Source organism: Antechinus flavipes, chromosome 4 (genome assembly GCF_016432865.1).
Source record: "Antechinus flavipes isolate AdamAnt ecotype Samford, QLD, Australia chromosome 4, AdamAnt_v2, whole genome shotgun sequence".
Taxonomy (NCBI): domain Eukaryota; kingdom Metazoa; phylum Chordata; class Mammalia; order Dasyuromorphia; family Dasyuridae; genus Antechinus; species Antechinus flavipes.
In genome coordinates, this window is record NC_067401.1 from 13,339,017 (window position 1) to 13,357,449 (window position 18,433).

At 38.9% G+C, this 18,433-nt stretch overlaps 1 protein-coding gene across 5 annotated transcripts in view; it reads right to left on the bottom strand.

Moving 5' to 3' along the window:
* The window catches only part of COL26A1 (collagen type XXVI alpha 1 chain), a 198,318-nt gene that overhangs the window by 123,359 nt on the left and 56,526 nt on the right, over positions 1 to 18,433 (bottom strand). For all 5 annotated transcript variants that reach the window (XM_051991829.1, XM_051991826.1, XM_051991825.1 and 2 more), the window contains one exon: positions 6,019 to 6,141. In XM_051991829.1, the coding sequence (XP_051847789.1) occupies positions 6,019 to 6,113 (95 nt within the window). In that variant the 5' untranslated portion in view covers positions 6,114 to 6,141. The remainder of the gene's footprint in view (positions 1 to 6,018; positions 6,142 to 18,433) is intronic.

An 18,433-nucleotide genomic window follows, 5' to 3' on the forward strand; every position in this document is an offset into this window, starting at 1 on the left:
TGATCCTCACAACAACCCTGAAAGACAGGGGCTATTTTCATCCCCATTAGATTTCATCCCCTGAGACAGATAAGAAATTTTGTGATTTGTCAAGAGTCACACAGAGAGTGAGTGTCTGAGGTCAGATTCACACTCAGGTTTTCCTGATTCAGGCTCAGTTCTCTCTACACTGAGGTACCCAGCTGCAATAAATAAAAAGACAGAAGTTTGAGTATAAAGATCCTCTTTCAGCATCAGCGATTGTCATTAACCCCTACATGGAGTAGTTTTATCATTTGTATGTGTTAACTTTCAAAAATACATAATGACAAGTCTGCTTGGATTCCACAAAACTTTAAGAATAATTTGTATTAGCAAATTAGCTGTTTGGTCATGTATACATATATTGTATTTAACTTATACTTGAACATGTTTAACATGTATTGGTCAACCTGCCATCTGGGGGAGGGGTTGGGGGGAAGGAGGGGAAAAGTTGGAACAAAAGGATTTACAACTGTCAATGCTGAAAAATTATCCATGTATATATCTTGTAAATAAAAAGCTATAATAAAAAAAGAATAATCTGTATTTCTTTAATAACAAAAGAAAAGGTTATGTTTCATTCCAAAAGTTCAGAAAAAGAAATCTGTATATGACATCAATAAAATTATCGACACAAAATCCATTATTCAATTACAAGTTTTGGTAGAATTCAGTAAAGATTAAAATGGTAACACTTAGCACAATACTGGATTTTCCAAATCTGTGAAAAATTGCAAAGCCACAGGACCTAAATTCCAAAGTATGTTCTCTTAATTACTATCTATGTAACTTTGAACAAGTGACTATCTCCCTGGACCTCAGTTTCCTTAATCATCAAGGAAAGAATAACCTCTAAGGTCCTTCCCAGCTCCAAATCTATCCAATAGCATTGATTAAGCACCTACTATGTGCCAGGCATGATGCTAGGCACTTTCGATACAAAAACAAAAATGAAACAGCCCCTGCCCTCAAGAAACTTACATTCTGTGAATCTATAAGCCATTGCAATCATTTTATGCTATACCCACAGTCAAGAGTCTAAGACCACTGGTTGGGAACCATTGCAACAAAACGTTAAGTATGGCTTCCCTGACTTTTCAAATCGCCAAAATTATCATTATTAAATATAAACAACTACAACCAGGAAACCTGACAGTTCTGCTAAGACAACATTTCTTAGCTTTTCTTTCAAGTAATCAGTCAACAGCTATGAAAGAGCTGTGAACCACAGGTAACATACGCCAAGCCCAGGAGACAGGCTTTGTTTTGGTCAGTAAACCAGTCTGCATTAGCACTTGCCTAAGAAGTCCTGGAGAAGGGTGAAACCAAGAATATCCTACATGGAGGAAGCAGTGGAGATCATCCAAACTAGAGAGGCTTGCCATGCATAAGGAAGAGATGCTCTAGGTGCTCAAAAAGCTTTTAAAATTTTTCCAACAATATTTAGCCTCTCAGTCCCTCAAGAACTAACTAGGTTTGTATCAATGGAAGATATAATCTGGATCCCTCAGAAAAGATGTAGCCTGGATCCCTCAGAAGATGTAGCCTAGATCCCTTAAACTCTTCAGGCTCTTCAGGACTCACTCTTCCTAATTGGCTTCGGTCTCTTAAACTGGCCCCTTATGGTGCCTGCAGCTCTAGATTGATGATGAGTCCATGCTCACTTGGCCTTGGGCCTGACTGAGGAGACCGATATCAATGCATGTGTTCCTGGTGAACACAGGGTGGTCCCTCACATAGCCTCACGTTCATAATAACTGACAGCCGAGCTTATCAGGAACCACCAACCTGATCGTTCAGTTCTGGAGGAATGACAAGGAGGACGCCTCTGGTTCCCTGCTGGTAAGGACTTGACTTGCCTTTCATTTGGTGGCGATCTGGATCCTCCTGGAGGAGGGGGTGCTATATGGAGGGCCTTGGTGACCCCTAACAGAGCATTTTAGCAAAGTGGGAGCAGAGCTTTTACAGTCCAGGGGTCAAGAGAGAATAGATGGTAAGGCCATAAAGTCATCCAATATAAGCAACTTTTATCAGCTATTAACAATGAAGAGGAGAGATAGGTGGGAGTTGGGTAGAGTGGAAAGGTGAAGAAAAGCATTTTTTAAAGGCACAGAAGACCTGAGGAGGATTGTAAGTAGATGGGAAGAAGTAGATGCAGAAAGAGATGGAAGATGCACAAAAAGAAGTGATTATTTTTCACTCGAAGGGGTAATCCATGGGCTTTTATGCGCTTGAACAGGGTTGCAATCTCCTCCATCTCGCAAAATGTTCCAGAATCACTGGAAGTGGAAGGAACCTGAACCATCATGTAGCTTAGCCTGTACACACAAGGACTCGCACCGTTGTACCCCAGCAAGCAGCTGCTCTCCCGTTTCTGTTTCAAGCTTCCCCAAGAGGAGAATTCATCACTGTCCAACCCACTCAGGGCCCTTCTCAAGGTCCTAGCGCCAAGCCTAAATCTGTCTCCATGTACCACTGCTCCGGCCCTGCCCCTCGGGCCCCACAGGCCTGCTCTTCTCCAGACTAACTGTCCCTAGTTCTTTATACTGATGCTCATGTGGAACGACCTAGAGATCCGTCATCACCCTGGCTCCCTCCTCTCATTATTTTTCCGCTTCTCAAAGGCCTTAAATCAGAACTTAGCCCAACATTCGAGATGAGATCTGACCAAAGCAGTGGGACTCCAGGAATATGTAAAGAATTTATACATAAAGGAATACATATTTATGTAGGATATGGCTATATCTACACATATAGCAATACATGTAACATATGCAATGTCTATAAATATATCGGTATCTAAAACTAATGAAATCTCAGGTTGCATTAAGAGAGACAAAGCTTCTCTGTTCCTAGAAGCTCGCTCTCTCTTAATGAAATGCAACTTGAGATTTCCTTAGCTTCTCTGACTGCCATTCTGTGTTGAGTCACGCTGATTTTACCAAAAGTCACAAACACCTTTTTAAGAGCAATTCCTAACCAGGCCTTCCCCAGCCTACACTCGAGAAATTAATTTTTGTGCCCACTTGGAAGACTTTTGAATTTGCACTCCATGCTCTAGCCGAGGGCGATGATTTTTCAGCTGCTAACTGTCATCCTCTGTGTTAGCCCTCCCTCCCAGCTTTGTGTCACACATTTATCAGATGAGCATTTAAATCAGTTCTGCCTTTATCCAAATGAAAATGTTAAAACAAACAAACAAACACAGAGTCAAGCCTAGAGCTTTAGGGTTTTACTGCACTGGAGATCTACTACCATCAGACAATTAACAGCTGCTCTTTTGAACCCAACCATGCAAACAATTCTAAATTAATATCCTCTAAGCTATAGCTCTTGAATTTATCCCACCAAGATAGCATGAGCTACTTTGTCAGAAGCTTTTTCTACAACCCAAAGGACCTATATCCACAGTTTCTTTCATCTACAAATTTATTTATTTTATTTTTTATTTTTTTAATTTTAAACAAATGGTGTATTTTTTTCTAGTCAAGTGTCCTGAACCCCTGAAATCTATTCAAAGTCCCCCAGGTTCATCTCCAAATTTAGCAATCCTTACAAAAAAGGGAAATGAAATTATTCTAGAATGATCTGTTCTTTTTTTTTAATGACTTTTTATTGATAGAACCCATGCCAGGGTAACTTTTTACAGCATTATCCTTTGCATTCACTTCTGTTCCGATTATTCCCCTCCCCCAGAATGATCTGTTCTTGATAAAGCCATGTTGACTCCTTTTTATATATTTTTAAAAGGATATTCTTCATAAATTATCAAGAATTTTCTCAACAATTGAAAGTTCATGGCTCTTGAGTTTGAAAACTTGTTAAAAAGTCAAGACAGTTGTTTTCTCCTCTTTGATGACCTATTCTACTCTTCTTGATCATTCAACTACTGATGACAATGGCGCAATCAGCATCGCTGCCTTTCCCGAGGGACCCAAGGACATGGTTTATCTGAGACAGGCAGGCTGAATTTGTCAAGGGTCATGAAGCATCCCTAATGAATAGCTTGCTGTTAATCATTTCCAAAATGGTGTCCTAAGTGTAGCTGATGCTTATTTGTTGAATTTGTGATTCAAGAGGAAACATTTATACAGCACTTATGTACCAGGTATGAACGTTATCTCATTTGACCTCACAATAATCCCGCGAGGTAGGTACTATCATCATTCCCATTTCACTTTTGAGCAAACTGAGGCAAACAGAAGTGAAGTGACTTGCCAAGGGTCACATGGCTATTTGGTATCTGAAGCTGCATTTGAACTCGAGTCTTTCTGACTCCGGGTTAAAACACTATCCACTGCAGCACCTTGCTGATCTAGAGTAAGAGATAATGGGAAATTTAGGGAAAACCTTGTAAAGAGAACCCTCGGCAATGTAACAATTGTTTTTCATTAGTACAAGGATTTTGAGCATGTTTAGACTACTAATCTCTACTTCACAACACACTGTAAATAAGCCCAAAGAAATGAGAACACTGAGTCAATTTTTTTTTATGAGAACAAGAATTTGTTTATCTCTAATTTTGTTGTTTTGTACAGGATTTGCCATGGTGAAACCCCAGTCTTTTGAGTTTGCTTGGACCTGAATCCACAAAGCAGAAAAATATTGATTGTGATTTTAAGCTAAAATATTAACATGAGCGTCGTCTCAGCAGCTCTTCTCTGCACTGAGGGCTGGGTGGTCTGCAGCAGCCCGGCACACAGTCTTGCAGATTACTCAAAGGACTTAAGCAAAACGGAGCTGTCAAATGGTACGACATTTTGGAAAACAACTTGGAATTGTGCAAATAAAGTGACTGCACATGCCCGTACCTTTTAAGCCAGAGACCCTGTTACTGGGCTTACACCTCAAAAGTCTTCGTATCCACCAAAATATTGATTGTAACAATTAGGAATTGGAAGCAATGTCGGTACCCGTCAATTGGAGAAAGACTAAATAAATTGTGTTACATAAACATAATAGAGGATTTCTGTGATATGAGATGACATGTGATAAACACAGAAAGACATGGAAAGATTTGCATGAACTAATATAAAGTCATCAGAGCCAAGAAAACAACACATACAATAACTACAACAATGTAAATGGAAAACAATGTGATAAAATTATAAAGACTAAGTAGAACTTGAAGAATTTTGAGAAGATACTCTCAACCTACCTGTTATTTGAAGTGGGAAGTTCACATGTTACATCTATTGTACATGTTTTCAGACATTCTCAATGTGTTGCTCAGTTCTGCTGATTTCCCTCTCCCTTTCCCTCTCTCTGTCTCTCTCTGTCTCTCTGTCTCTCTCTCTCTCTCTGCCCCTGTCTCTCTCTGTCTGTCTCTCTCTCTCTCCCCGGCTCTCTCTCTCTCTCTTTCTCTCTTACACACACACACACACACACACACACACACACACACACACACACACACACACACTATTTGTCATATGGGCTTTCTCTCAGGGAGGAAATACATGGGATACCACAGAGATGTTAAGAAACAGAAAACATCCAAAAATTTTTACTAAAAATAAATAGGAAATAAAAATAACTCGTCCTTTCACACAATTCTCCTTGAGGGGATATACCATAATATGATCAAAACTACCCAGATGACTCAACAATGAATATAGATATGGATGTTAAAACAATTTTATGGCATCTAAATATATCAACCATGTCAAAATAATGCAGCTTCATCTAGATTTATTTTACAATTAAAATATAATGAGTTGTTGAAATGCTCTGTAAATCTCAAAGTGCTTATATAAATACCATATATTATTATTTCACAATTTTAACGTAATTAAATTAATATGATAACTAATAATCACTAACACCCAGAGCAAAAACACTGTCTGGCTCTTTCAGCTTTTGCCAGCTGTCTCAGCTAACAACATTAGATGCGAGCACATTCAGTGGGTCCAGGTAAAGGATGATCTGTCCAGGAGGCTCAAGTGAGAAAATGCAAAAGAAGAAGGAACAATGAGGGGGAGTGACACAAACCCTTACCTGACTAAGTTAGTGCAGGGGCCTGGCCAGCGGCAGCTCTGATACACCCTCTGGAACACCGTTTCTGACCCATTCTGTACTTGGCAGGAAACCATCCTGGTCACCGTGTGATGGCACCAATTCCTATGCAGAAGAAGAAATGCACATGTCAGATGGGCGCCTTCCGAAGCCATGACGCCCACTTCAGAATCACATGGTCCTCAAAGGCCGGATTCGGGTACAATCCCTTCATCTTAGAGATGAGAAAACTGAGGCCATGGGAGGTTTACATGACTTGTCCAGTCTCTAGTAGAGTACAAAGTGAGATTTGAATCCAGGACCTGACGCGAGAGGCAACAGATTAAAAGCTCAATTACAAAGTACCAGAGAAAAGGAAACTAATATCATCATCATCATCATCGTCGTCGGATCATGGACTTAGAGGTGGAAGTGACCCTAGAAGTCACCCAGTCAAACCACCTAATTTTACAGAAGAGGAATCCAAGTCTCAGAGAAGAGATGAGCCTCGTCTGACCTCAAACAAGCAAAGTCAAGATTTGAATCCAGTTCCTCTGCTTCCAATCCAATGCTTTTCCACTTCTCTCCTACTGCTTCCCTCACCACCATCCTACCTCTAATGACTTCCACCAGAGAACCGCCATCTTGAGGCACATTTACTACACAAGCCATGACCTTTGGCATCCTCCCCAAAGGATGAGGAAAGAATACAATGATGGGGAGAGAAACCTCCCATTTGGGAGAGCCCCATTCTCTGCAGTCTCCAGCATCCTCATGACAAAGGGCAAAAAGAGGAGGGATTGTTCTATTTAAAAGGGGGAGAAAAAAGAAAAAAGAAAAGTCGAGGGACCCCAAACACAGCTGTGCTGACCAGACATGTCCTGAGCTGTGGTTGCAGGGAGAAGGGGCCACTCCACACCTGGTGAGAGCAGAAGTAAGGGGAAGGGACCCTATTGGTTGTGGGTGAGTCCCTGGTTTCAGTTCCAGAGCAAAGAGAACATTGTAATTTGCACTCGCTGAAAGGACTGCAGGGAGCAAATTATTAGTGGGACAGTATGGCTGCAGAGCCATAGCTTAGGAGTGGAGAGGAGAGTCCAAGGATAGGTCCTGAGACAGACCTCAGAGAATAACAGAAGAAAGGGGGGCTTCAGTCTCCATACCTCCAGACTACAACTTGATTACTAGTAGTTGCTAAAAACCAAACAAAAAATAAATTAAAATGAATGTGCAAAGGAGAAAGAAGCTAACAATAGTTACAATGGGGATGGAGAAGATCTGGGTTCATATTGAGAGGAAGATAAAGGAGCTAAAAAACAAAAAAGTCACTCCTTTTTCAGTGAGAAATGTCAAATGGTCCCAAGCACACACACACACACACACACACACACACACACACACACACACAAAATGCTTGGAAGAATTTAAAACAGACTGAAAAGCAAATAAGAGAAATTGAAGAAAACTTAGAAAAAATAAAAACAATCCAAGAAAATCAAGAAAATTATGAAAAGTCACCTAATTTGAAATAAAGAACAAAAAACTTAAGAAAAAATAATTCCTTGTAAATTAGAATTGGGCAAGGGAAAACTAATGACATCATAGTCAAATTTCAAAGCTCACAAGTTAAAGAGAAAATATTGGAAGCAACAAGAAAAAAACAACTATTTAAATAAGGATTATACAAGACCTAGCAGCTACTCAATTTGGCTCTAGGTTTTAGAATGCTGTGTTCTATAGAGCAATAGAGCTGAGGTTACGATTACTTATCCAGAAAAGTTAAGTATAATCCTGAATGGATTGTATAAGATAATAACTCCTTTTTTCTCTTCCTATGCAGTTTTTTTTAATTGCCCCATTCTACTCAGCTTAGCCCATGTTTTTCTTCTAAACTATCCACATAATGATGGCAATCGTAAGAGTACTGCCAATATTTTCACAAATACAAAATAAACAATTGACCTTATTTTGAGTCCCTTATAATTGGTCTTTAATGTTTACCTTATATTTCTTCTAGATGTTATACACCAAAATTTCTTTTAAATTCTGGGGTTTTTCATCACAAAAAGCTGAAGGTCTTTTTCTGAGACATTTGGGGTTAAGTAATTTGCCCAGAGTCACACAGCTAGTAAGTGTTATGGTTCTGAGGCTGGATTTGAACTAAGGTTCTCCTGACTTCAGGGCCAGTACTCCATCCACTGCACCATTTATCTAGCTGTCCCAAGAATCTAGAGGTCTTTCAATTTCTTAAATGTCCTTTTTTTTCCACCTAAGGGAATTGGGAATGAGTTAAAAAGAGCACTATATATGTTAATATGTGAATAAGCTTTGGGCCAGAAAGGATCACCCAAGGAATCAAGTCACCAGATTCAGATGAACTATATTCTAAATTTAGTGTGAAATGTTATAAAAGGCATGATTCTTGGGCTTTTATCAGAAGTGAATGAGAGGCTATAGCAGAGAATGGAAGGATTGTTGTACAAGAGGGTGACAGCAATATTGTTCCTATTTTCTACGAAAACAAAAGGGAGAAAGAAGTCTACAAACTGTGGACTAGAAAGCTAGATTCTTCACATGATTTTATGAAATAATGATTTGGATTTAGAGAGGAAGAAGTGGTCACTGAGAACCAATAAGACCTCATCCGGGATGGGTGATTATGCCAGAACAAGTCAGTTTTCAGTTTTAACATTTTTACTTTATTGACAGATCATGGGAATTCAATAAATAGAGTGTATCAATCTGACAGGCTCTCCTGACACAGAGGAGAGACACGAGACAGCTGACAGGACAGCTAGATAGATTCAAAATGAGCTGACCAAATCCAAATAATCATCATTAATGGAACACTATCAACTTTCAGGAAGGTCTCTAGTGAAATGCAATAGAGACGCGTCTTAATCTTTGTCCTAATCACTATTTGTAACAGCGTGATGATTGATGATGATGATGACTGATGATGATAAAAATCAGCACACCACTAGCTTCTTTGGGCTTCCCTTTCTCTGCTCCAGACACGCCTGGGGCTCCTGCTCTTTCACTTGGCATTCCGGCCCTGCTCCTTTTTGATCCTTACTGCCACCTCATGCCCAACTAGGCCCTTCCATGCCCCATCCAATCTTGTTAATCAACACTTTCAAATCACAGAGTTTTTAGTTCAAAGAGACCTCGGCAGCCATCTAGATCCAGCTCCAAACTGAAAAGAATGCCAGCTGTACCATCCTCAAGTAGTCATCTGAGCCCTCACGGATGAAGCCCAAAGGTGAGGGACTCTCCACCACATGTAACGTCACAATGCCCTTTTGCAGTTTTAATTGTGAGGATTTATTTTTCACAATCGGTAGCCTTTCAGATCCTGCTCGTTCCAGGAAAGCACCCCTCTTGTTTCTCAGTCCCTGGACCACCTTGTTGTACAGGATAGAACCCAATCCAAACCAAAGTAGGAAGAACAATGAGGGTCTGGCCCAAGCTGCATTCTCAGTTTACAGGGTGCCCCCCTACTGACCAATCCTCTTCCTGTGAGCCCCTGGATAAGTCACAGGAGAGCCCTTTAGGTCACTTCCTAGATGCAGAATTCACATCCAAAACCAATTATAACTCAGGTGAAAACAGAATCTAGGGTTTTCACAGTACTTTCCTCATAATAACTCTGTGGAGATCAGTGCTGTGAGTATTAAGCCCCCACTTTATAGATGGAGAATCTGGGTTCATCACCACACAAATATTAAGTGCCTGAGCTGGGATTCAGAACCAGGTTGCAGACTCCGTGAGGGCTCCATCCACTCAACTGCTCTGACTCTAGATAGACCAGAGTCAAATAAGATGAAATTTAAGATGGCTGAATGAATAATCCTAAACATAAGCTCAAAGACTCAACCGCCTCAGCCAAGGCTTAGGATGGCTCAGACTGATAATAACACATGAAAGAAATGCAGGATCTAGGAGGATTTTAGTTCCATATGACTGAGTCAATTATGCAAGAGCCATCAAAAAAGCCAAGAGAAACAAGATGCAAAGACGTCAGATGGGGCTGCCCCTGCTATCCATTACCCAAGTAGACTAAGTCTAGAATAACATGTTCAGTTCTAGGTGCCATCTTTTCAGATGCACAACAAACTGGAATGGTTCTACAGCAGGACATCAAAGGGATAATGAGGGAATTGGAGACTGGTCACTTAAAGATCCAAGTGTTAGAGAAGACTCCTGAGAGACATGATTCCATATAATCTTCAATTATCTAATGAGTTACAATAGAGAAAATAGCATTCATCTCATTCTGATTGGCTCCAAAAGGTAAAGATTAAAACGATAACATTTTAGAAATTCAGATATAGACTGAAAGTAAGGAAATGTTCCCTGAGCATTAGAGCCATTCACAGTGGAATGGATGGCTAGAGAAGTTAATGAGTTCTCCATCACTGGAGGTGTTCAAAGGCTAGATGATGACTTGTTAGGGATTAGCATATAGGAATTCCTATTCAGGTCCAGCTTAGATTAATCAATCTCTAAGGTCCCTTACAACTATAAAATTCTGTGTGATAATCAAAGCCATAAAAGAAGATACAATCAGTAAGGTGGAAAATGTAAAGGAAGACGACAAGAGAAATTATGCTTTTTTTCTGATGCAACATTTGCTCAAAATAGAGTTTGTCAAATTAACTTTTGTTATTTCCTGAAGAATTCAGAGAACCATAGGAAGACTTATGTGAACTGATCTAAATTAAAGAAAATGGAACAGAAGACAATGTACTCAGTGATTACAATCATGTAAATGAAATGAGCAAACACATGCAAACACACACACACACACACACAACTTGAATACAATGCAATTATAAGGATCTAGTTTGTCCCAAAAAAGATGAAAAAAATGCACTTTCTTTCTTTGCTAAGGTAGGAGACTATAAATGTGGAAGACAGCATATATGGCCAGATTCTTTTAATAGGCTGACAAGTTTTAACAAACTACTTTTCCTCCTCATCTTTTAAAAAACATTCTTTGTTACAAAGAATGATTTTTCCATTGTATGGAGAGGGATATATCAGAAATGAGAATGGTATAAAAAATAGGGAGAACAACATAAGTTTAAAAAAAAAAAAAAAAGAAAAGAACTTTCCCCCATTTCCTTGCATATAATTCCAATTCAAGTTTGGAATCTCTTTCAACACTGGTATTAAAATCATCTAGTAAAAATGTTTGTTTCTCTTTTGTATATCAGAGAGATCTTGGTCAGAAATGGCACAAAAATTTTCCTTGAAGTTCTTCTACAATAAAAAAAATCAGCTCTTAGAAACTGATGACAATAATCTGGGAGTTACCCATCATAAACAGAACAGTCACTCTTGAGCCCCTGACAGCCTCTCATAATCAGGAACCAATGGAATCCTAAGAGACTATAATAATAATAACCACTCTCTTCCTACTTCAGTCATCCTGTTCATTCTTCCAGGGTTAATTACGCTTGTCATCAGAGCCCTCAGAAAGTCCTATATATCATTACTACTTAAATACAACACCAGGATTTAGCTAAACCCTTCAGACTTTTAGGAGGTACTTTCTCTAAACAGTCAGAGGACTCTGCTGTCATGTTATGTTTAGTTCTTTTGGTTGTGTCCTACTCTCCATGATCCCACTTGGGATTTTCTTGGCAAAAATACTTGAGGATGTTACCATTTCCTTCTGAAGTTCATTTACAGATGAGAAACTGAGGCAAGCAAGGTTAAATGACTTACTTAGGCTCACACAGCTAATAAATATCATCTGAAGTTGAGTCTTCCTAATTCCAAACCCAGTGCTCCATCCACTAAGCTACCTAGCTATCCCCCAAAATTCTAATTGGTGGTTAATTATTCATGATCTCCAATCTTCACATGAAAATCTAGTAAGACCTGTCAGATTGGCTAAAATGACAGGAAATGATAATGATGAATATTGGAGGGGATGTGGGAAAACTGAGATACTAATGACATTGTTGGTGGAGTTGTGAACTGATCCAACCATTCTGGATAGCAATATGGTATTATGCACATTTAAACTGTGCCCACCCTTTGATCCAGCGGTGTCTCTACTGAACCTGTATCCTAAAGAGATCATAAAAAGGGGGAAAGGCCCCTATGGGTACAAAGTGTTTGTAGCAGCCCTTTTTGTCATGGCAAGAAACTGGAAAGTGAATGGATGCCCATCAGTTGGAGAATGGCTGGATAAGTGATGGTATGAGTGTTATGGAATATTATTGTTCTATAAGAAATGATCATCAGGATGATTTCAGAAAGACCTGAAGAGATTTACATAAACTGATGCTAAATGAAATGAGTGGAACCAAGAGAACATTGAACACAGCAACAACAAGATTATGTGATGATCAAGTCTGAGAGATGGCTCTTTTCAGCAGTGAGGTGATTTAGGCCAGTTCCAATAGTTTTGTGATAGAGAGAGCCATCTGCACCTGGAGAGAGATTATGGGAACTGAGTGTGGACCACAACATATTATTTTCACATTTTTGTTGGTTTCTTTTGTTTGTTTGTTTGCTTGCACTGTGTTTTCTTTCTCATTTTTTCCTTTTCGATTTAATTTTTCTTGTGCAGCATAATACTTGTGGAAATATGTATAGAAGAACTGCACATGTTTAACATATATTGGATTATTTGCCATCTAGGGAAGGGGATGGGGAGAATGGAGAGAGAAAAAAATTTGAAACACAAAGTTTTTCAAGGATGAATGTTAAAAACTATCCATACCGGTGTTTTGAAAATAAAAGTTTTATTTTCAAAAAAGGAAAAAGAAAGAAAAGCTAATGTGACATAACAGAGTAAAATAAATAATTCCTGCCATCCACTTTCTTTATCTTTCTTCATGGTTGCCCAAGTAGCCATCACATTATAGTGGCAAATTTGCAAATGTTTTTGCTCAACTGGTTGTTGGTTTTTTGGGGTATTTTTTTTAACAATTGTAGAAGTTATGTTTTTCTAAATATTCATGTTTTATATTCCCAGATTCCTGCTAGTTTACCCACCCTTATAAATGAGATGGTTGCTCTTGCCTTAGAAGATTATCCTGATAAAGTATTTTTAGATATCTATTTATTTGTGATCCTGGAACAAAGTGAATTAACAGATATAGAAGTAATCCACTCCAACAATAATGTTACTATCAATAAAGCTACCAAGAAAGGAAAAAACATTATACGTGTTTCCACACACAAATACACACATAAACACTGCATTTCTTTGTCTAAAATGGGACTATTTAAGTAATTTATTTCCTTTTCTGTTAATCTCGGCAATCTATATGTTTGTAGGTATTCCTCCATTTCACTTAGATTATCAGATTTATTGACATAAAATTAGGCAAAATAACTCCTAATTATTGCTCTAACTTCCTCCTCCTTGGTGAAAAGCTCCCTTTTCATTTTTGAGACTAACAATTTGATTTTCCTCTTTCCTTTTTCTAATCAGATTAAAGGTTTATCTATTTTGTTGGTTTTTTCATAAAACTAATGCAATTTTATTTATTAATTCAATAGTTTTCTTTCAATTTTATTAATCTCCCCTTTTATTTTTAGAATTTCAAATTTGGTATTTAATTGGGGGTTTTTCATTTGTTCTTTTTCTAGGTTTTGTAGTTGCAAGCCCAATTCACTGATCTTCTCTTTCTCTTATTTTATACAAGCAAGTATCTAGAGATAGAAAATTTCCCCTAATTACTGCTTTGGCTGCATAACACAAATTTTGATATGTTGTCTAATTATTGTCATTCTCTTGGATGAAATTATTGGATCTGATTTGCTGTTTCCAATTAATTTTTAGTCTATTTTCCCCTGCCCTTTTATTGAATGTAATTTTTATTGCATCATGTCTGAAAAAAATGCATTTACGATTTCTGCCTACAAATAGATACTCAAACAAAAAACTCAGGATCTATGATTAATGAAACAAACCAAATGTATCCCATAAAAAGGAAAGTAACACTGCCATCTTGACTTTTATCTCAATCTTCTTGGGATAATTTTCTCTAATATCTGTTTTAGTTGGATCAAAATTTTATCATATTATCTTAAAAGAATACCTAACAAAACTGGTATTTCTATGGGTTGTGATTTTCCCTAAAGCTTTTGTTCACATGACAACTGTAACAAATTATATTTCTGTTTTTAAAAGGATAACAGAATGGATATTACACTTAGCTATGATCAGCATTTAAAGCCCATAAAAAACCCAGTAGTACTGTTTTGATAAGTAGATACTTTCTTCCAGACTTTCCTCATAACATTTTTGAGCTATCAATTTCTATGCAACATTTGAGAAGAATTCAAGTAAATCAAAGGTCATTTTTGTAGGAAGCAGTGCCAATCTGAAATCCTGCCACTACCAACATTTTCATAAAAGCCTGAGTAGTGTTAGGATCTGAGCTCATTTGCTTTTGGCTGCACTGAAGCCTAGACTCAAAGAGAGGGGAGATTTTCTATTCCACTTGGAATGGATAATAGTTCTCCTTCTGTGTGAAGATAGCTAGATAGGCATATTTCTAAAACTCTGTTTCCCACCTGAGGGTTTGTTCTTAGTCTCAGTACATCTTTCTGGTGTCTCCCATTATATAAGGAATTCCTTGGGTCTTTGCTGCATGGTTGACCCATGCATAGATCATACATATCATCATGGAGTTTGAGAATACTCTGCTTCAAGCTATTCCCATTAGAAATTCCATTTCTAATATGTTTGATAAATGTCATCTATTTCTTTCTGAGAGCCATCATGGAGGCAGAGCCCAACATCTCCTAAAGCTGCCCAGTATACTGTGGGCCAGTGCTCATTACTAAGAAATTGTTCTCGATTTCAAAACCAAATTGACATCTTCCCTACTTCTGCTGCCCTTTATTCTGCCTCTTTGAGTCAAGAAAAATCCTTCCCTTATGACAGTCCTTCCAATACCCAAGGAAAGCCAGCATGTCCCTCCCTGCCATACTTCCAACTTTCTTTTTCTCTCTAGGCTAGATGCATCCAGTTCCTTCAACCAATCTCCAAATGCCATGGTCTCAAAATCCTTCACCTCTTGAGCTGCCCTCTTCTAGGTTGTCCTCCCCATGTGGCTCAACTAGGGTCATCAGATATATTCACAATTGTCTATCTGAAAATTCTGTTCTCCAAACAAGATGAACTGAGAGTTCTAGAGTGTGGCATTTTGTATATGTAGAGATTCCCGTTTTAGAAAATACTTGTCAGAAAGTGTGCCATTTTGCGAAGACAGATTTAACTGGATCCAGATGGGATCCATAAGTGTCTCATTAGTAAAAAATGTCTCAAACTTTTATAAGTCATGGTGATAATGACTGTCCACGGGATCAGTGCTTCAGTTTACCAATTTGAGAAGAGCACAGAGGGAGAATATGACTGGAGCTTCTTCAGCTTCATTAATCTAGACTACAACATAGCATCTATTTTCTTTTTCATTTTTTTCCAGTTTGATTTGATTTTTCTTGTGCAACAAGATAATTGTATAAATATGTATGCATATATCGGATTTTTTTTTAAAAATGTGACCACCTCATAAGAGTTGCACTCTCTGCACTAGAGCTGGAATGCTTGGCAATTTAGCTTAAGAAAGGACCTCAGTGTCTGGTACCTGACCTTGCCAGGGGATCTTCAGAATCTTCCTAAGACAATTCAAATGCAATCAGTTCAGTTTCCTGGCACGGCACTGGTACACTGTACAGGCTTCACAGGCATAGAACAATGAGCTTAGCACAATAGCTCTGTAGACCTTCAGTTTGGTGATCAGTCTGATAATTTTTTCTCCTCACCCTTCTTATTGCATATAGAGTGAGTAGGAACAATACTTCCAGAGTTTCCATAGGGAGTTGCAGCTGAGAAACACTGTGACTGTATTTTGTGTGTCCAACTGTGACCGACCAGAGCAGTACAAGCTCAGGAGATTCTACCACAGATGGAACACAAATAGTTCACATGAAAATTTGGAGTGGAGAGTTTCTAAATTTGCAGACCTCGTGACTCTTCTGAGGTATTGCAATTCTGCTTTGCTCACAGAGCAGAGCTCTTCTTTAATGTGGGCACACGGTGCTGGGCGGGCCTTTCTCATCATTTCCCATGTCATGCAATTGATTCCAATAGTCTTCAGAGAGACCTCGAGAGTATCTCTGTACCACTTCTTCTGCCCTCTGGGTGAACACTTGTCTTATGCAAGTTCTCCATAAAATAAGTCTTTTAGGCAAGAGTTCATTTAGCGTTCAAAAAACGTGACCATCAACAACAAGATTATATGCTGATCAATTCTGATGGACGTGGCTCTCTTCAACAATGAGATGATTCAGACCAGTTCCAATGATCTTGTGATGAAGAGAGCCATCTGCACCCAGAGAGAGAACTATGAGAAATGAGTGTGGATCAACATAGCATTTTTACTCTCTTTGATGTTGTTTGCTTGCATTTTATTTTCTTTCTCTTTTTTTCCAGTTTGATTTGATTTTTCTTGTATAGCAAGATAACTATAAATATGTATGCATAGATTGGATTTTTAAAAATGTGACCACCTCAAAGAGTTGCATTCTCTGCACTAGAGCTGGAATGTTTGGCAATTTAGCTTAAGAAAGGACCTCAGTGTCTGGTACTTGACCTTGCCAGGGGATCTTCAGAATCTTCCTAAGACAAATCAAATGGAATCAGTTCAGTTTCCTGGCATGGCATGGTATACTGTCCAGGCTTCACAGGCATAGAACAATGAATGCAGCACAACAGCTCAGTAGACCTTCAGTTTGGTGGTCAGTCTGATCAGTTTTTCTCCTCACACTTTCCTTCAGAGCCTCCCATAAACTGAGCTAGCTCCAGCAATGCCTAAGTCAACCTCATCATTTATGTGAGTATCCCTGGAAAGTATACTGCCAAGATCAGTGAACTTCTCCACAGCATTCAGTGGTTCCATGCATGGATGGTGTGGTGCTGGGAAAATTGATCCATACTTTCTTTGTTGAACCTCAGCCTCAGTGGCTACATTGAGTGCATAATCATCTGTGAACAAGAAGTCACCCCTCAGGGGTAGCTAAATGGCACAATGGATAGAGCCAGACTCAGGAGGGTTCAAATCCAGCCTCAGACACTTAACCCTTGGCAAGTCACTTGACCCAACTGCCCTGCCAAAAAAAAAGGCATACACCAAATCTCCCTCCTCTTAAGTCTTGGCAAATGGACAAATGGACAAATCTTTTCAAATTAAATAATTTACCATTGGCACAGCAGCTGACTTTGAAGCTGTTTTCTTCCTCATTGAAGGGATCCAATAATATCACAGAAAATATCATGCTAAAGAAGTATGGCAGAAAGCAAACAGTTCCTCTTCACTCCATCGATGACTGGGAAAGCATGAGAGCACTGTTCATTACCCACACAAGCATACCAACATGAAACTGGGACACGATACCAGTGACAACCTGGCAACCAATTTTTGCGATGATGTTCCACAAGCCCTCATGACTGGCAGCATCAAAGTCCTTGGTCATGTTGACACTGGATACAGACCTGGCATTTCTCCTGGATTTGTCAGGCAGCAAACGCAATAATGACCATTTCTCAGCCTTTTCTGAAGGTACCCTGGCTCTTAAGTAGATGACCATCTTGCAGATGAAGGATCCAGTCTATTAATGAAGGTAGAAAGAATCTTGCCAAAAATGACTAAGAGGCAGAATCCTGTGATTGTCATTGTACAATCTGCTTCCTTTTCCTTTATAGAGATGGATAATGGAGACATCCTTGATCTTCTCGGGGATAACTTCCTCCTGCCATATAACCTGGAAGATTTCAGTGGACCCTGCTTTGTAAATCTCAGATGGACTAGAATCAGCACCAAGTGCTTCGACACACAAAAAGACCTTTTGTTCAAATCCCTTGTTCAGTTGTTTGGCTAAAGAGGGATTGACTTCAACTTGAGGTATACAGTTAATGTATTGACTTGATGATCTGTCAACAACATCATGGAAGTGTTTCGCTCATCTCTCCAGGATCTATCCTTATGACTGCTCAGAGTGGCTTCATGAATACTGAATAACTGAGATGTTCCAAATAGTGTAGCAGTAAGAGAACTTTCCCAATCGGCTTTATGAAAGTCACGCATCCAAAGAGAAGAATGAAAACAGATCACCTCCCAGAACATGCTCAGGAATCGGACCGCTTCCATAAGTGGCCCGTGGACCTTCCTCTGCTCACCTTGGAAAAGTCCCAAGAAATGTCCTGCTGTCACGGCTAAAATACTTAGCAGGTAAGTGTAACGAACAATTTCACTAATAATACTTCTCTCATTAAAATTAATCTTTTTTTAAGAATAGGTACTTCCTGGATTCAAGCCATTAATATCTAAATCCAGCTGACATTTAATTGGAAACATGAGTTTAAGAAGCCAACAACTCAAAGCAAGGC